The 26,191-nt window shown below is 39.0% G+C and overlaps 1 protein-coding gene across 1 annotated transcript in view; it reads left to right on the top strand.

Annotated features, from left to right (window-relative positions):
• The window catches only part of ctnnbl1 (catenin, beta like 1), an 81,108-nt gene that overhangs the window by 7,875 nt on the left and 47,042 nt on the right, over window positions 1-26,191 (top strand). Inside the window, exons 6-11 of the mRNA XM_085260512.1 lie at window positions 233-326; window positions 5,682-5,773; window positions 8,105-8,177; window positions 9,362-9,420; window positions 9,667-9,815; window positions 19,960-20,141. Of these exons, the coding sequence (XP_085116638.1) occupies window positions 233-326; window positions 5,682-5,773; window positions 8,105-8,177; window positions 9,362-9,420; window positions 9,667-9,815; window positions 19,960-20,141 (649 nt within the window). The remainder of the gene's footprint in view (window positions 1-232; window positions 327-5,681; window positions 5,774-8,104; window positions 8,178-9,361; window positions 9,421-9,666; window positions 9,816-19,959; window positions 20,142-26,191) is intronic.

The following is a 26,191-nucleotide window of genomic DNA, read 5'->3' as shown; positions in this document are numbered from 1 at the left end:
ATAATTTTGTTTTCAGACAGGGTAGACACAATCATCTGACAGACCTCCAACAAAGTGCAAGGGTGGGAGTGTTTCTAGAACATGAAAAAATATTGTCTCTGCTATGTTACCTTTCACCAAAACCTTTAAAAGATGAAAAATTGTTTCTCCAAAAGTCTGATAAAGTTGTATATGACCTTTGGCAAAATTGTTTTAGAACCGTGACTTGAATTTCATCTTTGTGTGTCTGTAGTTGGAGGGTCAGGTGGTTGCCCTGCTGGTGCAGAATATGGAGCGTCTGGACGAGCAGGTGAAGGAGGAGGCTGATGGAATCTATAACACCCTCGGTAAGGAGACATAATCCAAAATCTTAGCAATGAAACTCCAATTTCTAGTTGTCCTCAAGTAAACTGTCATCACACTCAGGAAGAAAAAACATAAACAAAACAAAACATGGATTTACAGTTAAACAAGGCTACATGTAATAATGTGTTTGTCAGCTAATTCCATACTTTATGCTTGAAAAAAGGTTTTGTCCACTTTGGCTAAAATGACATTGAATAATGGTTTAAAAGACTATACACGGTGCTTTTTCAGCTGTGGAAATAACATAGGGCTGAACGATTATGGAAAATAATCTAATTGCGATTTTTTGCCCCAATATTGCGATTGCGATGCGATTATTTTTTAAGGTCTTTGTCTTCTGTATTATTAAACAAAGACAAGCAATACATCATATAGTATGGCCAATACTATATTACATTAATTTTAAACTGTTCTTTCCTGGAAGACAGACCTCTGTTATGATGACATGAGGTGATGCATGAATTGATGACTGACATTTTTATTTAACTTCTTCAATCACAACAGTATATTTGAACATACACAATAGTTTATTTTTAGCTTACAAACATCTGAGCATAAAGTGCTGACAAGGAACCCTGGTGTAAACATTAAAATGAAAGTCAGTACAATGTGCAGATTGCAGAAATATACATAAAAAAAATCAGTGGCTTTACCACACTCAGTTTTTCGACATCTGTGAACTACTAGACAGTCATTCAATTAAAAAATAATATTAAATAAATAAAACTAATAAATAAAAAATACACACATCTTACTGATCTCTGCAGTCAGTAACATTACACATAAAGTGCAAACATAATAGCAATTGTATAAACACACACACAAACACGCCTTTAAAATTTAAAGGCGTGAAATTGGACGGTCTAGCCTTCTGAATCAGAAGGCTAGTTCTGATTAGCGTCACCGCTGTCTCGGTGGAGTTTATTAAACTCGGCCGTCTGCTTCTTGCTATCTAAAATATAACCAGACACTGGCGTAAATTCTCGACTGTCTCATACTTCTGTTTAATAAGTTTTCTGTTTGACGTTTAGTCAGCTGTGTGAAAACCAAGGAGGAACCCACCCGGGGGATTAATAAAGTTTTATTTTATCTAATCTAATAACTTTAATCTCAGCCAAACCGATTTACTCACGAACAAACAAAACACTGAAAAAAGCCCAACAATAACATTTTTAGGTTGTCTAAGTGACTTATATATTACGTTTAACCCGAGCAGCGAAACTCCGCGGTGATCTGAAAATGATGTGCCGGGAGTTGTGCCGTTCTCGGCCGCATCAGTAACCCTCGAGCTCCCGGCTAGCTGTCGAGCTGGTGGGTAGCAGACGCCTCTGAAAACGTCGAAGCACTTTTGCAAATATGGGATATCTTGATAAACCGAGCAGATATTTGATGTTTACACAACTACTTTCTCGCCTGAAAATATGTTAAACGTTTATTTTGTGACCCAGAAAGATTAGTATGAGTAATTTTAAAACTTAGTAGCGGCCGCCATTGCTGGAAACTGGAGTTTGGCTGGGCCGCGCTATGAATTCTGGGATATGGTAGTAATTTGGACAGCCTTCGGCACGTCGCTGTGACGTAATCGGTCTACAAATGCGGCCTCAGGAGGATGCAGCCCATGAATTTGGACATGTCCAGAGTATAATCGCAGCCTTTGCGGTTAGAAAATTGCACTTGATCATGTCGCGATATTATCGCAAATGCGATATATCGTTCAGCCCTAAAATAACATGAATGTAACTTTGATTTCCTCAGTCAGGTAATGTCTGAAACTACAGCGCTACCACCTGAAATAGGACTGAAATACAGCTAAAGTCATGTTGTTCTCACCTGTCCAACATATATATGTAAAATAAATCAAGCAGTCAGTTGACGTTTTGGCATGAAGCAGTCAAACGTTCATCATGGATTGAGTGGAATAGTAGATAAGTGAAACTGCCCAAACAAACCAGGTGGCAGGAATAAAAATTGGAATTGTTTATTTTTTTAAACAGTCTGTTTCTGTCCTGTTGTTCAGTGGAGTGAATTCAAGTAATTCAAGTACTCCTCAGTAGTCTCATATGAGCTTTTTTTTATTTATTTCTGTGTTGCTTGAATGCTTGAAGTTATCAGATTTTGGCACTTTGGTATTAACAACTACGAGGGCAATCCCAAAAGTAAGGTCTCCCGTTTTTTTAGAAATACAAACAACTGTTTATTTTCTATAATATTTACATCATTTTAAAGGTTAAAAAATAATTTTCACCTTTTTGGTGGATGCATTTTTGTAGACGCTGCGGCAGTTTTAGAAGGCCTGTGTCATACCAGCTCGCCGCCATGTCCTTCAGGAAGCGTTGAATCTGTCACTTCTTCATCGGAGCAGAATCGTCTACGGGACAAATGTTCTTTCAACTTAGGGAACAGGTGGTAGTCACTAGACCACTTGTGAACGTTTTTGACATCCATGCACGGCTGTCCGTACACTTTCGTCAGTTAGCGTTGAATTTCAACCGGTTTAATGCCTTTTGCGTTCAAAAGTGGAATAACTGCGCGAACCTCACACTTGGCGGTAGCGTTCAACGGGAGCTCCATTTTCAAGGGCTGCCAAGCCAAGATTGAGAATCCCAGCGAAGTCGTGCATGCTTGTTTCGGAGTGGAGAAAGCACCAACCACAACAGTGTGGCAAACAGCCGTACAAACAGTTTCCCCACTCCTTTGGAGATGTTACTTTTGGGATTGCCCTTGTACATATTTCGATGAGTCAGCAGGTTCTTATTTGTTATATTTATTATTTGTTTATAGATACATTTTTTCCACCCACCACATGTTTTATTCGTTCTAATTCTGTGGCTGCACGAATTATGTGACCCTTTGCAGAGTTGATGCTGCAGCATTCTTCTACTTTCTGACTTTATCAGAATAAAATAGAAACAAAAATGTTCTGGTTATTTTCTAAAATACTAGTATTATACGGCAAACAACTCTTACATTTATAGATATTTATACTCATGTTGCACAGTAACTGTGTGCTTTAACACTCAGAGATCCTGTCTAATAACTTTATTTGGTCTGCTGTTTAGTTGCAGTAACAACACTTACAGCTGCTTGTTGAATATCTAGGAGGGAAGAAATTTCACAAACTGACGTATTGTAGCGGTGGCATGCTATCACAGACCCATGACCTGTGAGCTCTTTAGAATGACCCAATCTTTCACAAATGCTGTAAAGCCAGACTGAACAGCTAGGTGCTTGAGTTTTTGTATATATTTATTTTCTTATTATATAATCCTGAGGCAATGGGACTGAAAACACCTGAATTGTGGCCCAACACCTTTGTCCATAATGCATGTAGATATCTGGATCTTCAATAAATGGATGCACTAAAGCCTCCTCAGGCTAGCGGTCTTAAAACTAAAGCTAAAGACATTCACTGCACATTTGTAGTTTTTAAGCAAATAAAATCTTAGTTCTTTTCCCCCCCCTTAAAATGTAGTTTTTATTATTTTTGTATTTCAGTGACCTATTTTTTTTCCTACATTTAGTAACCTTAATTAATTTTTAGGGGGCATGTTATGCTGAAGAAAAACCTCTTTTGTTTTTTTTTCTTTTTAATGTGTTTGCCGTAATGCTTGTGTTCAGTTTTTTTCCGCGAACTTCAGAAATCAGTAAATATTTAAGTTGCTCATGTAACACGTAATAAGGGCTACAATTTATACCAAGTTCCAAGTGAGCAGCATAAAGCAATAAACATTGGACGCCACCCTAAATGCAGAGTTGTTCATATGCAAAACAAGGGAGACTCCTATTTGGTGTCCTATCTCAGGTGCTGCAGAGAGTCTGGTCCTAAATTCAACACTATAAAAACAGACTTGGTTAAAAATAGCACCTCAGTAAGATTTGAATATTTTGAGCAAGAATAATTGGCAAAGCGTGCCTTCTTTTTAGAACTGAAACTTTTCGAGAGGGAGGTGTGCCTGTAAGGTGTGTATGAGCCAGGGTTATGTCTTTGGGCAGTGCGGTGACAGGAAGTCCTTGCAGACTTGGGTATACATCATAGAGGCTATAGACTAACTTTATTTGTATTCTGCTAGCAGTGTGTCCCCCTGTTGCCAGCTGCCCTAGAAATTTTCAGTGACAGTGAAAGGAAGCTGTCAATGTCTCTAGCACCAACTCTTTGGAGGTTTTATACCTTTTCAGAGCCTACCATAAAAGTCATAAGAGTTTCTGGGGAGTAATAATTGTATACACAAGGTCCTGGAGAGGGCATGGGCCAGCAGATAGTTTGAAAAGTCCTGGTCTCTGTATTTAGCCCCACATGAATCAGACTTTTTCTGCCTCTCAGCTCTTTTTGTGTAGAATGAGTCTACTGAGACGATTTTTTGCCTCTTTGTTGCCAGATTGAGGCCGAGTGTCAAGAGGGCTGTTTAGGTGTGTGTATTTGGCTCTGTGTATGAGGGTTATATCGTGGGGGCAGTGCTTGTGCATCCTCTGCTCAAGTTTGTGTGTGCGAGTTATCAAGGGAGCTCTCCAAGCTTGAATAAGCCTTTTGTCTACCTTGGCTGCTCTCTACTCTGAGCCGGCTGTCCTCCAGGATGCTGTCTGTCTGCTCTGTTTGAATCACTGATAAAGGCTCATCTCTCCCTCAGCACCCTGTCACTTCATCCCCTGTTTCACTCTTTCAATCATTTCCCTGTCATCTGCAGCTGTTCTCTCCAGATGTTTTTGCTTTATTTCAGTTTTTATGCTCTTGCAAAACTCTCTTCCCTTTGTCATCTTGTTATCTCCTCATTCACTCTGTTTTCCATCCCTCATCCCTGACACTGTCTTCCCGTCCCCTTTTCCCTCCCTTCTGCTTTTCCTCTGCCTCCTTCCTGTTAATCTTCCTCTTTCCCCCTGGTGTCATGAACACCCCACAATGTCTTTTGCTCCCTTCAACCCCCTCTGCACTTAGTCTACTGTGATGGAGACATCAAGTCTTTCTGATGATAACATTAAGGAAGAAGCTGGGACAGAAAACAGATTAACCCTCTATAAAACTGCACCATGTTGTAAAGTCAGAGAATGATTTTTGACTAATAGTTGATTTTGATATTAGGCTTAGAAATAAAACGACATTGCACACAAAGGAACCCAGAGCAACACAGATTAAACATAAATGTTAAGACATGCTTCTATAATTAGGCAGAAAGTGGATTAGTCACATCCGGGCAATTCTTAATCCCTTAAATAAGATTGGCATTGGTTTTGATATCAATCTGGCAGATTTTGATGTCTATCAGAAATCCTTTTAGAAACCTACTTAGAATGAAGGGCTGATATTAACAGTAAAGACTGAACTATGGTGTTGTGTGTTGCAGCCATCATTGAGAACATGGCAGAGTTCAGACCAGGCATGTGCACAGAGGCTGCCCAGCAGGGACTCATGCAGTGGCTGCTCAAGAGAATCAAGGTAAGAACGAGAATATTGTTTTAAGTTGCCCCAAGAAGGCTACGTGATTGGTTTGTTAGCAGGATTTGAATAATTTTTTTAATTTTTCCCACCAGAAGGCCAACTTAGAAGTTTGTAACGGTGGAATCAATCTGGATTAATACATTTCTTTTTAATGATTATTTGTTGTTGCAAGATATTGAGCCTTTACAAATACATATCACATTAAATGTCATCATCATGTTCTTAAGCAAATATCAAAAACTAATCCAGAGTTTTCAGCGTCCTTCTCGATTTTTAGACCCAAGCTAAAACAAAATATTTTGAGGATAAAATATGTCGTGACTTCTGTGTTATGGAGTTTATTTACCAGTATTTTGATGTTGAATTAGCATTTGCCTTTAGTTCCCTTCACTTTAAGACCTTCACGTAGTGTTAAGCTATCTTGCTCCTAAAGGTGTTTGAATTAATTCTCATAGAAATTGTTGTGGGTGTAGAGTGAGCTCATGTTAACAATCTGTTAAAATTAGGCTTAGATCCACCAAGGTCTTTGAGGTCAACTTAATTATTTGTTGGAGTGTGGTGTGTATTGTGAAGACGCAGAAAGTACATTATAAAATAATGTCACATATGACCTCTGACCTCTCCTTCAGGGTCAGTTGATTGATCTGAAGGTGAAAGTGATAATAATCCAAAGTATAGAGCTATTTTAAAACTATATTTCTTCTATTGTTTGTTTTGATGACATATAGGCATATAGGGAATGATCTACCAAAGTGTGGGGCCCGCCCCCTAGGGGGGGTGCTGAGCCATTGCAGGGGGGGCGCGGTATGAAAATAAAAATAAAAAGAACGCTTGGACACTGCTAGCATAATGGACAGGTTTTTGACGGGGCGCCAACACAAACGCAAAGCAGGAGATGAAGCATTGCCAAATATGTTTCCAAACAAACTTCATTCTAAGCCAAATACTAGAAAATATGGTGAAGCATGTCTTCCCTTTGGCTTCACCTGCACAAGTGCAGAGGCAGGTCTCTGCGACAGAATTAGTTTCCCCTGCGTCGGGAGCAACGCTGGGCTCTCCAAATCACGGACAAACAGAATCTCACATTCTTGATTTTTAGTTCACAAACACTTGTTGTAATGACTAACTACTCCTGACATTTTGGAGATGTTAGCTCTTCATACAGTAAAGTTACAGCGGGATACAAATAATATCAGGCTGATCCTGCCACGATTTGTTCCCCCTGTCGAAATCACGGACAAACAGTATCCCACAGCTGTTTATGTTTTTGAACCCATTTTGCACAGAGAGGCATTTTTTGAAAAATGTATTGATAGCAATGTTGAATATTATTGCACAGAAAAAAACAACTACATGTAAAATAATCACACCGTGACGCCTCTGCCTTTGTAAATGGAGGGACAGTAACTGCGTGCGTATATGTAAGCGTGTAAAACCTGCAGATAGTCAGATTAACAGTATTTTGTCTCTATCTGCCATTCTGCAATTCATCTCTTGTAAACAATAACGTGGCGCGCAGCGTGACGTGAAAAAAGGCACATACCTTTGACGTTGCGTGACAAACTGTGTATTCCTCGTCCACACGGAAACGCAAAAAACCGGCGTTTTTAAAAAACTAATCTCCATTTTCGGTGATTCGAAACGCCGTTTACGTTTGGACAAAAGGTCCAAACGCATAGAAACAGCTGCGTTTTCAAAAATACCTGTTTAAGTGTGGACGTAGTATAAAAGAGTTTGGAGATTATTATCACTTTTAAATTTCACATCTGCCTTTCTTTCAAGTTGACCTCAAAATATGTCATATCTTTAAAGAGCGTGTTGTCAAGAGAAAGAGAATGAGCTCCAGAGTTAGTTAGAAATGTACTGTAGGAAAATATTATATAATAAGATGAAGTTATTCATGTCCAGTTATTTACAAATCAATGCCTGTTATCATTACCTACTCCTACAAAATGTTTGTGTAAAGCTAACATGTGTCATGCTACCCTTTTTACTACAAACTTCTTAAAGTAGGTTTAAAAAGAACAAAGAAAACAAAATGAATATATACGAAATGTAATACAAATACTGTCCAGAGAGTGAGCTGCCTTGGTGGAGGTTTTTTTTTTTTTTTTGTTGTTGTTGTTAATTTTTTGTATTTGGAGTTTCTGTAAACCAGAAAATACAAGCAAGAATTTCAGTTTAAAGAAAGAAAGAAACAAGTTTGTTGTAAAATATGTTTTGATTTCCAAATTCTCATGAAAACCACAAGCCTCCACCCGAAAACTAAGCACAGCTTCTCAAGATGAGTAGTAATTAGATTTTGGTCTCTTTCCCTCTCCCTCTAAGGCAAAGATGCCTTTTGATGCTAACAAGCTTTACTGCAGTGAAATCCTGGCCATCTTGCTGCAGAACAATGACAGTAAGTGTGTCTCACTAAATGGTTTGTGGATTCCAAATGATATTAGTTTATCTTTCATATTTTTGCCAACCTATTTCCATTCTTTTCATTCCTTTTTTCTGCGGGTTTAGGCTTAGTCATGGTCTGTCGCAGCCTTATCTTATTGTGCCCTTTCCATGCTCCCTTTTCCCTCCCTACATATTTTTCCTCAGTGTTACCTTTTCTTTTCTTTTCTCTCCCTTTCTTTTTCCTTCCACCACTTTATGACTTCATGTTACCTTTTAATGTTTCTCGTTCTCATTTGTGCATTGGCCGTCTTTCCCGCTAACACTAAAAACCCAGTAGAGCCTCACGTAAACACAGAACTATCTGGTCCTTAAACAAGTAGTCGTTAATGGTACAAGTTACATTGACATTCAGCTGGAGTTGTCTCATTTTAAGCTCACCACCCTTCTCATTCACTCGCGCTGCCTCCATCCTATTCCACTTACCTTTCGAACACAAAATATAATGTAAATCTAAAAAAAAGGTTCTTTTACTAAAGAACATTTTTCTTTCTTTTGAGAAATGCTGCCAGAAATGATGTACCTTATTTGAAGTAAAAGTAAGGCAAATCATACAGCTGCTAAGAAAGAGCCTTGATGTGCTAATTTTAATGTTGAATTGGATTTAAAACTGGACTCTGAAAGAGTGCATTTTAAAATTCAGCATCCCATCCCAGTCCATAAATAGCATGAAAATTGATCATGTTCTCCAGCTCATTCAGCTGTTTATTGTAAAGCGAGCAAAGAAAGGTAAAGGGGGAAAAAGGTCATAGCACATAATATTATTAGTGTTGTGTGTGCCACTTTCTAATGTCAATTTATAGGACGTGTGAGTGTGTGCCAGTTGGGTCTGCTGAGAAGCAGAGGTGTGTTGTGTAATGCTCAGGTCTACATGGAATAACTTGTGAGGATGTGTATTTGTCAATGCCCTCATTTTTCCTCATTTGCTGACTCTCTGGAGGTCCCTCGTAGCAGTTGTGTTCCTCAGTATTTATCCCTTCTGTCGCCCCACCATTTCTCTTGTTTTCCTCTTTCTCTGTCCACTTAAACATTCTTTTTCCTGCTTTCTGTCCTCCCCGCTGCTCACTAAATGTCTTTTTTTGCCACCATCAGGACATGATCTCCCTGCTGTCTTTTCCTTTTGATTTTTCTCCTTCACAGATACCAGAGAACTACTGGGTGAGATGGATGGCATTGATGTGTTACTGCAGCAACTATCTGTAAGATTTTTGCTTTTTTTTTTCCCCTTCTATTTTTAGTTTCTTCTGTGCACTACCCTTCATATTTTCCCAACAGCCCTTTGAGAGGCATACACAGGTGAAGCTTTAGTATTTCTCTAATATGAGCTTCTCCAGATCCGTGGTAAATTGTTAGAAATGTAAAAAATAATAAAAGAAAAAAAGAAATGTGCATACTATGTATCCTTTTCAAAATTCTTCCTTTGTTCTCCCGCCTACCTTCTCCAGGTGTTCAAGCGTCACAACCCGTCCACAGCTGAAGAGCAGGAGATGATGGAGAACCTGTTTGACGCTCTGTGTTCCTGCCTCATGCTGCCCTCCAATCGTGACCGCTTTCTCAGAGGTGAAGGGCTTCAGCTGATGAATCTCATGCTGAGGTGAGGCTGTGTAAGACGTTGTAGAAATGTAGAAGTGGAACATTCCCTGATGGCTTCATGCTGTAGATGCTCAGTTTTCACCTGGTTGAGAGCCACCCACAATGTCTGCATCTCACATTAATACACTTTTTTTTCTTATGATACTCAGCTACATATTGCACGCTAAAGCCAAGTGTAATTTAGGTTCAGTCTTGTTAACCCTCTACAGAAATCAGCTTTCACTCTCCTGCTGTTGCAGATGTCGACTACAATGTTTTACTTCCCAGTTTCTCTACAAATTGAGTGCTTGGTGGTGGGCCTCTTTGACAGTTCACTCATGTTAACTGTTGCTGTTCACAGCATCTGCCCAGTTAGTGTTTTTGTTTGGCAAGGTAGTGCTATCATTTACTGCCGTGATAATAACTACTGCTTACAAAACATTTTTAATCTTACGGTGGAAACTGTGATATTTCAGGAACTTGATATTGCCATACTAGTAGAACAGGATGATATGACCAAAAATATTTATCCCAATATACATTTGAAAATTTGAGATAACGATATAACTGATGATATAATTGACACTAGACAAAATACTTTACAACTCCACAACTTTATTAGTGCAAAAACCCCCCAAAAAATTCAATGTATTTTCACTTAAACAAGCAACTGTTTTTTATGTGGATTAAAGTTATATAAATATTTAACAGTTCAAATGCAAATTCCTCGCTGACAGCTTAACCAAAAGGCATTTCCAGTGGAAACTGGCCGACATATCCTCAGCATAACCATGTATAATATCCACAAAACTTAAAAAAGAGGTTATACACACACAATACGGTAATATTATGTTGAAGCACAGTACGTATCACTCTGCAAGGCTCCTGACTACGATAGCCGTGATGCTCCGACAATCCATTAGTGATGTGCGATACCACTGATTTCCTTTCCGATCTGATACCAAGTAAAATTCAAGATGGCATCGACGATACTGATCCGATACCGATACTTTGTACAAAAACTTAATGTTTCATTGTATTTCATAATACAATATATAATTGTATTATGTAATTCTAATAATATAGCTTCGTAATGATTACAGGACATCAGACTACTTGTTTTTATTGCTTAATAATACAGAATTATCATATAGAAATTAAAAAACCCGAAGTTGTGCGCTATTTGAGCACGTTTCCTGCCTGCAGCACTAAAGGACTCCGCGAAAGACGTCTCTCTCCCACTAGCAGCACCTGTCCATATTCATACATAAGGCACATGGGATTATAAGGGGCACTGTCGATTTTCAGAAAAATCAAAGGATTGATTTTAAGTGTGCCGTATTTTCCAAAAAACACGGTAATAACGACGGCCCGCTAGCATACTCTACCAAAAATAGTGCTTTGGTGTATCTGACGGACGAAAGCTAAACCAGTTCCACACCACTGGAGTTGCAGCATTTTTACAAACCAATTCTGGTTCATCCGTTTCATTCAACGATCCGCTTTCACCCTTCTCATTCTCCGTCGCCGCCATGCTTTTTCCGCCGTGTGCATATGAAAACAAAGGCACTGCGCATGCGCGTTTTACCCATATTCTATTGCGATATTTCATTTTCTTATCGTTGCCCAACATTATACCGGTATTACTGTGAACAGTATGATATGGCCCTGCCCTACATACTAGCTTCTCTTTACAACATATGGATGCAACGTGTAAAAACTTGTTGCTTATTATTTTGTCCATTATTCATACAACCTTTTAGAAAAGTCAAACTCCAAGGTAAAACAGAGTTCAGGCAATTCAAGGTTCAATTTATTAAATTTTGTCCTTGCCTGGCAACAGGGTATTATAACAGTAAAAATCTACAACTATTGTTATCCTTATTATTATTATTATTATTATTATTATTATTATTATTATATTCTTCACATAGGATTAGCATAACAATGCAAATTTATGCGGTTTAGTTTTTTCTACCACAGTTTTGAATAAATGATGTTAAGCTTTTTAGTAGCAGTAGTACTTGTAAACATGGTTATATTGAAAGGAAAGATGAAAACATTTGAAAATATCTTCTTTTTTCTTTCTTTCTTTTTTTTAATAAAGACTAGTGCAGAACTCATGGCTCGCACAGGGAGAAAAAATTAATTATTCAAGGAACAAGAAACTGTGTAAGAGAACTCCTTCATATATTTGTGAGCTTTAGGAAACCTTGGACTTTAGAGCTCTACATTTTTGCTGCAAAATCTCAACATTTGTGCTATGACAGCTTTCAATTTTAGATTATACTTATGTAATCTACAGCTTATAGTGTCTTCTGTATCTTATGCTACAGTCTCACTAGGTAAAACAGTTGTAAGAGACTACAGCAAGATCCATGTGTAATGAACTTACAGTCTTCTCATGTTTTGAAAGCATTGCTTTGAAGACAGCAGTCTGGTTTGCGACCACTCGGCAGTCAGTTACTGTTCTGAAAGCAGCTTGGTGTTTCAAAATGGCAAAGGAAAAGCAAAAAAGATGGAGTCAGTCTGCTGTCAGTGGTTATTAAATGCAGTGTCTTTATGATAATACAGCAATGAACTGTGATAAATTTGTGAAATTGCAAGGCTGTTGTTGTCTACATACACAGAAATTCAAACTGCTTACATTCAGAAACCAGTCGGAACCGCATGAATCTGAAACAGAAACACAAGATAGTTATGTAATTGCTGTAGGAACACAGTGTAACTGCAAAACGACAGACACAGCAGCATTGCTTTTATTATAGGAATATAACCAAACTCCAACCAAATGGCAATAGCTGAGTCGTTTCCCCTAATTCACATTGATAGATGTGTCTCACTCAGCTTCTGGGTAACCAGCTACTTTCAACTGGTAGGTGAATGTACAGATTTAATGGAACCCCCACCTCCCCAGTTGCAAGTAAGTCGCTGTCTTATTGTTGCTCTAGTGTGACTGAGGCATAAAGCAGAGTCATCAGTCCTTTGCAGTTGAAACAGGGCACTCATTTTAATAATTAGACTGGTTTAGTGCTCTGCCATAAAAATTGATATATGGGTGAATTACTGCAAATGCAGTAATTGCTACATGAGAACGAATTAAATGTGAATAGATAAAACTTAGTGACGCTACTTGCCATATACCTGGCGACAGTTTAGTTTCATCTGCATCATAGATATCGTACATGAACATCCATCCCATCCATCCATTCGCTTCCGCTTATCCTTTTTCAGGGTCGCGGGGGGCGCTGGAGCCTATCCCAGCTGTCATAGGGCGAGAGGCCGGGTACCCCCTGGACAGGTCGCCAGTCTGTTGCAGGGCCAACACACAGGGACAGACAACCATTCGCACTCACATTCACTCGCACATTCACACCTAGTGGCAATTTGGATTATCCAATTAACCTATCCCCACAAGCTGCATGTCTTTGGACGGTGGGAGGAAGCCGGAGTACCCGGAGGGAACCCACGCAAACACGGGGAGAACATGCAAACTCCACACAGAAAGACCCCGGCCTGACAGTGGAATTGAACTCAGGACCTTCTTGCTATGCGGTAACAGTGCTAACCACCGTGCCACCGTGCTGCCCGTACATGGACATGTTTGTTGCAATATTGAGTACCAATGAACAGTATCACTTCCACAAATTCATAAATAGAACTTGGTGTATGAACTTTGTTCTCAGTGTAGTAACGTACAGAAGTACTATAAGTGAAACTTTAAATGACTTCTTCATTGATATAAAAATAAACATTAAACGTCTTGATATAGAATGGGGCCCTTGTGGCACAGCTTTCCTTACGCACCTCTATGCCTGCCATTTCTGCCAGTCCAATCAATCAACAGCTGGTGGACTGCAGCACCGCAGAGATGTGACCTTAAAGATTCATAAAGGCACATTACACGCCTTTATGAAACCTTCACAGCTTCTGCATTATTGTTCTAATAATCACATCACTGGTCACGCAGATTTAATGCTTCGATCAATATCTCATTATTGGAATGCAGAACCCTTTTTCTGGTAAATCATCTACCAGGGGAAAGGAGAGAGTGTCAGAAAAGGAGGTGGGGGAGTAATTACAACAACATATGATGGAGCAGAATATATAACTCTGGGAATGTTGTAAATGTCTTCTTTAGAAAGAAACAAGTTCTGTAATTTTTCACTTCTGAGCACTTCATTGTGCAAGGATGACCTTTATTTGACGCTAAATTCGTACAGAGAAAACTTCCATTTTATCATATTAAATAATCCTGCTGCAGCCCTCAGTCTTCATGTATTCATTACCTCCCTAACAACATCTCAACAATGTTCCCTCTAAGCTGCGCGCATGTGCAATTGCGCACTGCGGTCTCTGCACACAGAAAATCTGCGTTGCGTACAAAAAAAAATGTAACCTGAATTGAAATTAAAATTAATACTTTAACAATTCTGTTTTGCTGTGTTAGTCAGTAAGTAACTGGCTGCTCCTGTATGGGATTAGAACGATGCCACCTTATCCCATAGTCCAGCCAATAATGCGATTCACATTCGTATATACGCAGCTAGAGCTGGGCGATATGAGATTTTTTCATATCACGATATGTTTTTTTCATTTCAGTCGATAACGATATCTATCACGATATAAGCCAAATAACTATATTTGTAAGATTTAAATGTGCCGTTGCTCACGAGTAAAATGTGAAATAATCAGCAGCTTGTTTTTATTTAAATATTTATTTCTCATAATAAGTTCAACAGGGTAGATGTACTTAAGGAACATGAGACTTTTACAGATAAATAAAGGCAAATATTGCAAACTACACAAAAGGCAGCCGCTAAAGCGTTTAAGTTTCAAAATAGAACAAACGAAACAGACTAAACTGTCAATTCCACTTAGAAACAAAATATTAATTCTAAAAATAAATCTTAGTTTGTTTTACAGAAGAACAGACAAAACTGACTAACTTTTGTCAATATCAAATAAACTGAGAACTAAAAGGAAATTCTCAATCTCTCCTTGTATAGCTGAGCTTTTCAAACAGTTTTAACAGTTACTTTAGTCTGACAAAAGCCGAATGACGAATTAGCGCTTCCATTCAGAGACTGAGGCTACGTCCACACGTACACGGGTATTTTTGAAAACGGAGATTTTCCGTTTTCGTTTTAAAAAATAATCCCGTCCACACATAAAGGCAGAAATGAAGGAAAACGCTGCTATGAACATGCCAAAGCAGCAGGTGGCGCTAGATTCCTAACCGTGCAGAAATGTTGGCCAATCAGAAGTCTAGAAGCCTCGGTGGGAAAAAGTAAACAAAGCTGCGGCATAGAAGCAGAACCGAGTCGTATGTGTGGACGGACAGTAACTGTGTGTATATGTAAGCATTTAAACACTGCAGAGAGTAGAATTAACAGTAACAGTATTGTAGAAATTCATTTCACCGAAACAATAACGTGGCGCACAGTGTGACGCATGCACCAGTTTATTGTATTTCCAGACTTGTTTTCGGCACAATTTACAGTGCACGCTACTCTGTTTTTTGTCAGACTTGAAATAGCCGAAATACCTTCACACTACGGAACTTCTATGGCTCTTCCGTTCGACAATCTCTCCGGCGTTGGAAGCATCATCTGTTTTCTCTTCGGTCATGCTCGGTTGATTTTTCTAGTCGGCACACTCATTTCCTCCATTATGCGCTGGCTCCATTACCCGCTGGCTGCTTCCCAAACAAACACACGTGCGGCTTGGCACTTGTGCTGTACATAACAAGTCACGCGACGTGACGCTGCGGCTGTGATTGGTTCGGCTCTGCGCTACTTAATTTGGATTGGCTGACCTTTTTTTTTTTTTTTTTTAAGAGTACAAGAGCGGCGAGGTCTATCGCGATAGCTTAATTTCTCTATCGAGTAAAAGTTATATCGCGATACATATCGTTATCGTTCTATCGCCCAGCTCTATACGCAGCTAATCAACGTCGTTGTGAGGCTATGACAGCGTCCTTATGTGCCGACTCTGGTGTTTTAGCTAGCAAAGCGGCGTGGCTGAAGCCACGTTAATGACAACGTGTACAACCATTGGAGATGTGAGCAGGACAGACGGAACAATTGACGGAAAAAGTGTGGACTTTATACTAGTTTTTAAATTGTGTTGATAGGCCACGTAAAACCAGAGTTATGATTAAAAATATGCAATGTTTGGTTTCCTTCCTGATTACTATCGTTGTTTATGAAACTGCGTTTTATAAGGAAAACGCTCGAAAGCACTCTCCGCCTGTGAGCAAATACAAAACCAAAAAACCCCCAGCCTTTCCTATTGGTGGAAAAATGTACCATGTCGACCAATCAAAAAATAATATGGTAACATGGCATTTAGTTGTTTAGGAATGGGGGGAAGTTTTAGGAGTGACGGCGGTGTTTTGAGATGTGAGAGATTTGCGACGTTTAGCACAAATCTTGTGTAGTTAGTGTGTAGTGTAGTCAATAGTTTTGTTGTGTGCGTCAGAACAATGAGTGTTACAGGAGTGATGCATCTCCTGTTGTCAGGCCTGCAGGTATCAGGCTTGTGATGTTCTCCTTTATCTCATAGTGGACAGAAATTATTTTTTGGAGTGGCACAAATGATTTGTGTGGCATCAAATTTGATGCAGAACAGCTGATTGTTCTGTAAATAGTTTGAAATATTTATTTTAAAAAAAACGCCTTGGCTGCATTTTTAGGTAAACAGCTGCAAAAAACTTTGTTTGCATAACTCAGTTAGTTTTTTGAAGAAGTAACTACATAATTAATTGCCCAACATTGGTCATTATATACTGTATTTTTCAGACAGAGTTACAGGACTCTCTCCCAGACCACAGACTAACAACAGTATTGTAGAAATTCATTTCACCGAAACAATAACGTGGCGCACAGTGTGACGTCAAAAAATGCGCACACCTTTGACGCTGCGTTTTCTCTGTTTTTCTAGTCCACACGTAAATGCAAAAACGGAGTTTTCAAAAATATCCACCCTGGGCGGAGTTTTCAAAAATCTTCGTTTTCAGTGACCAAAAACGCCGTTTATGTGTGGACAAAAGGTGCAAACGCATAGAAAAATCTGCGTTTTCAAAAATACCCGGGTACGTGTGGACGTAGCCGAGCATGCACCAGTTTATTGTATTTCCAGACTTGCTTTCGGCACAATTTACAGTGCACGCTACTCTGTTTTTTGTCATACTTGAAATAGCCGAAATACCTTCACACTACGGAACTTCTATGGCTCTTCCGTTCGACAATCTCTCCGGCATTGGAACCATCATCTGTTTTCTCTTCGGTCACGCTCGGTTGATTTTTTTCTAGTCGGCACACTCATTTCCTCCATTACCCGGGCGGTACGGTGACTGGCTGCTTCCCAAACAAATACACATGTGCAGCTTGGCACTTGTGCCGTACGTAACAAGTCACGTGACGTGACGCTGCGGCTGTGATTGGTTTGGCTCTGCGCTACTTAATTTGGATTGGCTGTTCTCTTTTTTTTATTTTTTTATTTATTTATTTTTAAGAGGACAAGAGCGGCGAGGTCTATCGCAATAGTTTAATTTTTCTATCGAGAAAAAGTTATATCTCAATACATATCGTTATCGTTCTATCGCCCAGCTCTACCCTTTGTTATCATGGCTGTGTGCTTAGGTTAGTTGGAAGATTAACCAGAGTGCTCTGGAGAAGGTTATTACCAAGGATGTTTCTGTGTTTTTCCCTTGAACATGGCTCGTCTTGCAGTTCCTGCTGCCAGAAAAGATCCCCACAGCGTGATGCTGCCACCACCATACTTCACTGTAGGGATGCTATTGACCAGGTGATGAGTGGTGCCTGGTTTCCTCCAGGCATGACGCTTGGCATTGAGGCCAGCGACTTTAGTCTTTGTTTCATCAGACCAGAGAATTTTGTTTATCATGGTCAGCGCGTCCTTTATGCCTTTTGCTGAACTCCAGCAGGGCTGTCATGTGCCTTATTTTGAAAAGTGATTAGTGGAGTGCTGCAGAAATGGTAGGCGTTCTGGAAGGTTTCCTCTCCTCACAGAGCAATGCTGGAGCTTGTTAGATTAGCCATCAGGCTTTGCACTAAGGTCCAGTATAATATGAATAAGGATAATTTTGAACTGTGAATCATAAAAAAAGCTAGGTGTGGTTTAAAAGAGAGATGTAAATTAGAATAAAGATTCACTTTAAACACCGGATCACTTACATTTTCCTTATATTTATGATAAACCACCAACATGCCTAACAAAATAACCCCACATCATACAAAATGTAGTGTTTTTGATCTTTGAGTTACAAAGTAACCAAGATAAACAGAATAATAAAAAAATGAAAAGCTGCTCTACTCACTGTGACGCTTTGATCAAAAGCTCAATTTCAGACCTCTTCAGCCTCATATAACATAAAAGATTTGAGACCTGGTGTCTTGATGAATTCCTGGCAGAGCGAAATATTTGTTAGACCCGCCACTGAAACAGAGTTTTATCAGAGCAGTTTTACAAACACACAGTAAGACTTTTAAATGCATCAGCTTTCATACAAGTTCTTATTAATGTAGTTCCCTGTCTTTTCCAGTGGGATGTAGCCATTTTCTGATCAATCCTCGTAACTGTCTTGCTCAGGTTAATAAACTCTTTTCCAGGTTCTTTGACTTTGTTCTGGTTTAGTCTAATCTAGAATCTGACTGAAATCGAAAACATACTGCTGCTGTCATGCTTGTATCCACTAGATACAACCCACAATCCATTTTTTATGTGACAGCAGAGTAGTTCATGACACCAGGACTTTGAGTTAAGTCAGCTGTCTGTTAGCTGAATTGGCTTCCCTTCAGAAGGTTCCCTTCTGAAAGTACATTGCATATCGCTCCCCCTTGCCCTTCACTGCCGTCCATCATATATAATGTGTCTGTCTGCAGAACCAGACACAACTGCCTGAAATATGTGTCCCTCCTGTGAGATAAACACTGTCATCTGTCATTGGTGGGAATGGAGGAAGTGACACTTTGATAGACAGCTACATTTCCTACAAGAAGTGTGTAGAGCGGACGGGGTTGATGCAAAGAGAAGAGAACAGCATATCCTCGTTATTACTACAATAAATTGATGATGAAAAACAGATGACAATTCATCTTGTCGTGTTTACTCGTTTTCTTTTATTAGTAAAAGCATATATGAGTTTTCATGCATTACATTGGGCCGACAGCCTTTAGGGATATACAACTTAATAAATGATGTGAGTGGAGAATATAGGCAACATTTCATTGTTGCTTGGCAAGCTTGCACGTTCCTGAACGTCTCAAATCTCTCATGCTTAATACTGTGAGTGTTGTTTTACAACTTGTACAAATCAGCTCTTTAAAACTGCACTTATTTGTTGTGAATCAAATATAAAGCAGCTGTGTGTTTGTAAGATATGATTTTTAGTCTGTGAAATGCTATGAAATGCTAAGAATTGTTTAGACCAAGCCCTGGCTTTGAAGAGAGATACTCGAGGGATGTGACATATAGACCCTGAAAGATATTATTATATGTTTATGCACTGCTAAACTGTCAACAACACCTACAGCTACCATAAAGAAGGATTGCCAGGCAGCTGTTTGAGGAATTTTCTGAACCACTACAGAAGTTTAAAGTTGCCACGCAAAAACGCCAAGTATTTGTCAGTAAATTCACAAACCTCACGCTGAGGAGAACAGCGAAAAACATATTCTTTTATTTTAGATCTGGATCACTTGTATGTTTTGTTTGCAGATAAGAGAACATTCCAAAAGCCAGAAGCAAGTGCTGAAATCCCTTTTATGTGGTGCTCGATAACAAAAGTGTTTGCACAAGTAATTCTTTATGCACTCCACTGTTTATTTTAAGTGCTTAAAATTTCCAGCAGCATAATTGTCAAATACCTTGTTTTTTTGTATCTGTTAATTCTAGTGATCATGTAAAGCTGTGGTCCAATTTAATCCATGTTGTTTGACTCTGCAGGAATAAATATATATTGTTTTTCTGTTAGAAATGAGAACATGCACCTCAAGGCTGAAATTTCATGTAGATATAAATGCATTAAAAAAATGGCATGTCTGTTATCGGTGTCTCAATACCGTTAGCTAGACTTTTCCAGGACAAAATAAAAAAGCCTGCATTTAAGATTTATTCAGTGTTTCTTCTCTATCCTGCAGAGAAAAGAAGATGTCCCGAACCAGTGCTCTGAAGGTCCTGGACCATGGAATGATTGGACCAGAGGGAACAGATAACTGCCATAAATTTGTGGACATCTTGGGGTTGCGAACAATCTTCCCGCTTTTCATGAAAACTCCTAAGAAGATGAGAAAAACTGGTGTTTCAGAGCGGGAGCATGAAGGTCAGTTACTAATTACAGCAGGTCAGCGAGGCTGTGTTCAGCTGTAATCTTGTTACCTTGTTTTGATCTCTTGGAGTAGAGTGACACGTTGGTTCAAGCAATGAAAAAGAAATTATTGCAACATTTCTAAACTGCGTAAAATCTAGGGGGACAAAATATTGATGGGATTGGACTGTTTTTGGTTTCATTTTCTCAGAGACATTATCAATACACTGGTGCCAATGTATTGACTTTTTCACTTTGTGTCAGTACTTCATGACTCCTCGTGGTGGCACTTTTCAAATGTCTACAAAGCACAGCGTTTGAGAGCAGGGAAAAGGCAAAAACCTGAAGAGATGCAGCCTTGAAATTGGTTAATGTTAGTTGCATAAAGTTTTTGCATTTTTCTTCTTCTTTGAGTTAAACAGACATTGTGATGTGTTAAAGATAATTGTTTTGAATAATGTTCAACATCACAGTGTTGCTGTATTGCGATTCTAGGTTTTAAATGGGCCCTGGGACTAAATGATAAAACACTGTAGCTTTAATGAACTCGGCTGCTCACAGAACTAAACAAACTGTGGTTCATTTTTAATTGTGACCATACCTGAAAAGACATGTCCCTCTTTAAACCTTTGTATGAGGGGCAGCAAGTCTCTTTTTAAAGTTATGGTGACTCTTCAGAATCAGAATACTTTATTAATCCCTAGGGAAATTATGTGGGTTACAGTTGCTCCAGTACACTAGCGTCAACAAAAACAAACTAGACTATTTGTCAACACAGTATGTTAAGATATGAGGACTGGCACAATATATACAAGTCACCGAGTAATAAATATTCAGGGTTTACAGATGTGATTCTAAACGAATATCAAGAAATTGACAGTTGTTGTTTTATATCTTCTCTTTGACCAAGATAGAAATTTAGGAGTAACATGGCCTTACAAACCCAACAGTGAGATCTTAAGAGATCCACAGCCTACAGCTCTTCAATGGGGTGTCACAGGGTCCCCAGGAAAAAAAATTGTAAATGTAAAATAATAAAATAAATATTCTTCTGTAGCAATAACAAAGTATAACATAAATTATTCTGTAGCAATTGCCGCAGAATATCCAGTAATGTCCCTGCCTACAATTAAACACATTCACTTTCTGAAAATTAGAGGCATCTGCTGTGGCAGATGGGTGCAAACCTTTTACCACAAACTTAGTCACTGGTCGGTGACATTCGTCTATCGTGGCCTGAAAGGAGACGCTACCGGTAGACTGCAGCGACAACTGCCAGCATCTGAGCCAGACTCTGTCTGTCTCTCTCATCATGGTCACCTAAATGCACAGTAAAGGCAGGTTTTGTAATAAGGCAGATCGTGCTAACATAATATGCACTGTTTACCTGCCGCATTAACGGGAGAGGACATGCAAACGTTACCGCTGCTGCTGGGTTGAGATTCACGAGTCCGGAGCGGAATTAAAAACACGACATTCATTTAAGGTTATCACGTGTTTTGTGAGCAAATGCTTTTGCATATTCGTAGTGTTTCCTCCCTTAAATGAAGTATCTACTTTGCAAGTATTGCTAGTAAAGTATAACCTAACTTTTGAGCGTTTGAGCCGCCATGTTTCCTGCCAGGTAAATGACGCTCCGCAACATGGTGACGTCATTCGGGGCGACTGGAATCGATAAGGGAATCGTTTGCAAAAATGGCAAACAATTCCAAGGAATGGAAACAGTGGGAACCGGTTCTCAACAAGAACCGTTTTTCGATACCCATCCCTACTTGTTTCTGCTCCTGTTTTCTAGTTTTCTGCAACGTCTAGTCACACTCATTTCCTGCAGGCGCTCTCAGTCCTAATCTGCTCATGTATCATGGTTTGCTACCTCTTTGGCCTGTCAGTTTACACTATCAATCCAATCTTGATTGATTTTCCTGCCTGTGCTCTCGAACCTCTCTTGTCTCTGAGTGAGAGATAGGAAGCACAAACGAGAGACGGCGAGAGAGACGTAGGTTCGTGTCATACACGACAAGTGAGTAAAAATGGAGAGGAGACTGAAGGAAGAGGAGGTAGACAGCTTGTCCATCTCTCTGCCCTTTGTTTGATTATCAACGACCGAGACGTAAAATCCTTCCTCTCCTTCTGTTCGTATTAATTAGGTTTCATATGTCAGCTGGGGCTTGCTTGCTCTGCAGAGAAGAACAAATTGTCTTCCATTGTGTCCCATTTTCACCCAGGGACTCAATAAATTAACCTTTGACCCCCTTGAAGAGCAGGACCAAGATAATAAAGCCCCCCCTCAGTGTGTTGAAGCCTCTGGCAGGGCAGACATACTCTTAAAAGACTAATGTGGAAATCCATCCCCAAGGTTCTCCCAGCCCTTGAATTTTGACAAATGTGGTCTTCATGGGTTTGTATTTGACAACATAAGCTGTGTTTGGAGATCAACAGTGTGATATGCAGTAATGATTAAAGAGGTCAAGCTCAGAATCAGAAAATGATGTTTTTAGGCCAAATCAAACCATGCTCAGTTGGGCTGATTTGTGGTCTTCAAGGGAAAAACTGGGGAATTACTACTGGTCCTTTTTATAGGCATCATTACATGACATTATTATATATATATATATATATATATATATATATATATATATATATATATATATATATATATATATTTATTAGGGGTGCAACGATACACAAAATTCACGGTTCGGTTCGATACTTTGGTGTGGTGTTTTTCAGTCGGGGTACCAAAATCTATCTCTGCCCTGCCCGTCGGGCTATTGTAGGAAGGAAAAATATATGTCAATGCTTTTGCATTCTTTCAGAAATGTAGCTGGGTAATTATGTCATTGGCATCGGTGAGCCACTGTCAATATGTGACATATTGAAATCGCGTTTGAATTTGCGCTTGTTTTTTTGCTTTCACTTTGCAATCGCGCGAACTGTGTATAGAGAGCGACAGCACTGATCTGTGAGTGATGATAATTTGCGCACCAATTCCTCTGACATCGTCTTATTAATCGTTAGCTTACTATGCAAACATGACAAGTGAAATCTCCCGCAGCTTAAACATGTGAGAGGTTGATCGCGCAGAGAATCGCTGAGCTTATGTGAGTGCGTGTGTAAAAGCAGCAGGATTTATATTTGACTACGATGACCTGGATGACTGAGAACCTTCACAGACAGATATATATTTTAGTTCTGCTGAGCCAAATAAGACAGGTCAGGGCGAAGAAGTGACAGCCAAAGAAAAGCTTACCACAAAACGGAGAAGTTATGACAAATCAGACTATAAGGAAAAAAGAAAGTGCAGCTTTATGGTTTCATGGACAAAATAATTTCTGTGGCTGCAATATGATGAGCTAAATAACCAGGGCTGCACATAAGTGGTCCACAGGTGCGCATTCGCTGTCAAAATAAAAAACACGCACAAGGGTTAGGGTTAAATTTAAAAACTGTACTTTTGAGTTAAAATATATATTTATAATTTTAATAAATGACAAATTAAAAAGGCATGAACATTTTTTTTGTATCGAAAAAATATCGAACCGTGACACCAAAGTATCGAACCGAACCCAACCGTGAATTTTGTGTATCGTTGCACCCCTAATATATATATATATATATATATATATATATATATATATATATATATATATAATTTTTTTTTTTTTTTTTAAATCATAAATGCAGAACAGTTCCTACTGAAGGTGGAAGTAGGCAGGTGGAATTTATTACATATGCACTAAATGCATTTCTCTTAAATGTCAAGATTTTCAACTTCTCTTGTAAACTGCAAACTACAAAAATGTTCAAAAATATTACATTTTTGGATTTGGAGAGTTAAAATATTTTCCCTCCTATGGAATATATTCCTATGGAATGTGAGGTCTTTTAATTAAATGGGTGGCTGTGTCTCTGGAGGTGTCGCAAGCCATCCACTAATGCGAACGTGAGTGGTTTGATCCCTGGCTCCTTGAGTTTTGAAAGCATCGCTTGGAGTGGTAGCTATAGAGTGCTTAAACACATATATCAAAGTGCTGTATTAAATGTGTGTATGAATCAGTGAATGTTGCTTCTAGTAAAGAACATTTCAAAGCTCAGCGTGGAAAAGCCCTATAGAAGCCCCAGTTAATCTAACTTAATCTTCCATGTTTTTATCCAAAGCTACAAAGAGGATGGTTCACTCGAACAAATTTCTACATTTCTCTTAACAGTTCAAGATTTCTATTAATGATAAAGAGGAAAAGGTTATACCAGCAACACCAAAACACTGCACATATTTCCTGTCAGATATAAGCAACAGGCATACAATGAATTCAAAATTGTCTTTTAAGTGTTTTGTTTATTCTAATTTTTATGCAGCATTACACCAACTAGTAAATTACAAACTTTTTATTGAAACATTGTGTGTGTGTGTGTGTGTGTGTGTGTGTGTGTGTGTGTGTGTGTGGGGCACACCAGCTGCTTTAGCTGCCTTTTTACTTTACTTATATTTACTTTGTTGAACTTGTGTGGACAGCTGTTTGCCTCCACCACTGTGCATGAAGCAGACTAATTCTGATTTTGTGCATCTCTACTATTTTCTATTTTATTTTTTTTATTTATTTTTTTTTCAAATACAAACATAATCATTGGGGGGAGGGGGACTCAAAATAACTTCGTAGAATCAATATAGTGCTCCTAGTTTGATATTTGGCACATGATTACTGTTATTATTCTCTGTGGTTACAAATGGGACCTGCGTAACTCTCCCAATCACGTCTGTATTGATTCGTCAAACAGCAATAGATGTAATGAGTTGCCTGTCACAATATAAGAGTGAACCCTCCTTCTCCGTAAGACTTCTAATTGAATATGGTGTGACTCAAGTGGTTCTCTGGAATAACATAACAGCGTAGATTAATTAACTATCATGCGCTTCAAACAGAAGTAATTAGGAAGTATGCACCTCGCTGTCCTTCTATCCACAGTCCCCTTGGTTACATTCACTCTATTAGTCTCTCTATCATAAACCTTTTTGTGAAGACTGATCCCTGTGAAATCCTTTTTGAAATTAGCATAGCCCAAATGACCAGGGATTGCCAGACCAAGTTAGCACACAGAATGGCATAATTAATAGGGCATTGTAAGTGACGAGAAAACACTGAAAAGACGCGGAAAAAAGAAAAACCCAAACAACAAATTACATTTCTGTGCTCATAAGTATTCTTGTCTCGACTCCGCCATTCACCTTGTTTTAGGGTCTCGGTTTATTGGTGTATGTACTCTGTCATTACCAGTGAAATGAGATTGTATGATGGAAATTGGTGGCAGCCGGTTGTTATATTTAGGTGGCTAATGATGTGAGCGAGTGCGGGAGGGAACAGAAGTAAACAACTAATTTACATGGTGAGGCACAATAGTCCTAGCTCTTTCTCCAGCTCCAACTCAGAAAAGTTTTTTTTTATTTTGTGTGTGCACTTGTGTGCATGTGCGTGTTTGTTTGGTGGTGAGAGAGGGAACAGAGGCCTTTGTGCATGATACATTTTGAATGCCACACAAACACCTTCCAGTGCTGCGAACGGCCGTATCGCGACCCTTATTTTCTAATGACTGCACTACTATAGGTAATGAGTGAGACATGCTGCCAGAAAGAGACCAGAAGCACCATCATGTTTTATGGCTCTGCAGGTCTGCAAGATATACACGTTGTGGGTATAAAAGATGGAATAGACCATTTGATGGAAATGGCATCCCTTTATGAAAGCAACTCCACTCCTCCTCGTCCTCAAGAAGAGATTTCATTACAAAGACGAAACATCAAACTCTATCATCTTATTACTTTATCACAAGCATCTCTTCTCTGATATTAACAAATGAGATTTTTTTTTCTTAAAGCATGAATGCATAGTAAAATATATGACATTAGATAAGTGACTATAATGGAAAAACTTGGTTATCTAGATATTAAGATGAAACTTGTATATTTCGGGAAAAAAGCCCAGAATCAAATAGAAATCTCCTTTATTCATCCTTCTCCCAGCACAGACGTTTTAGGCATAGATTGGTATCAGTAACATTTTACAAGTATG

Source organism: Mchenga conophoros, linkage group LG20 (assembly GCF_057382185.1).
Source record: "Mchenga conophoros isolate Kocher_MC1m ecotype Shallow Benthic linkage group LG20, M_conophoros_male_GT1.1, whole genome shotgun sequence".
NCBI lineage: Eukaryota > Metazoa > Chordata > Actinopteri > Cichliformes > Cichlidae > Mchenga > Mchenga conophoros.
Note: the sequence above shows the minus strand (reverse complement) of the source record. Positions and strands in the feature narration are given on the sequence as shown.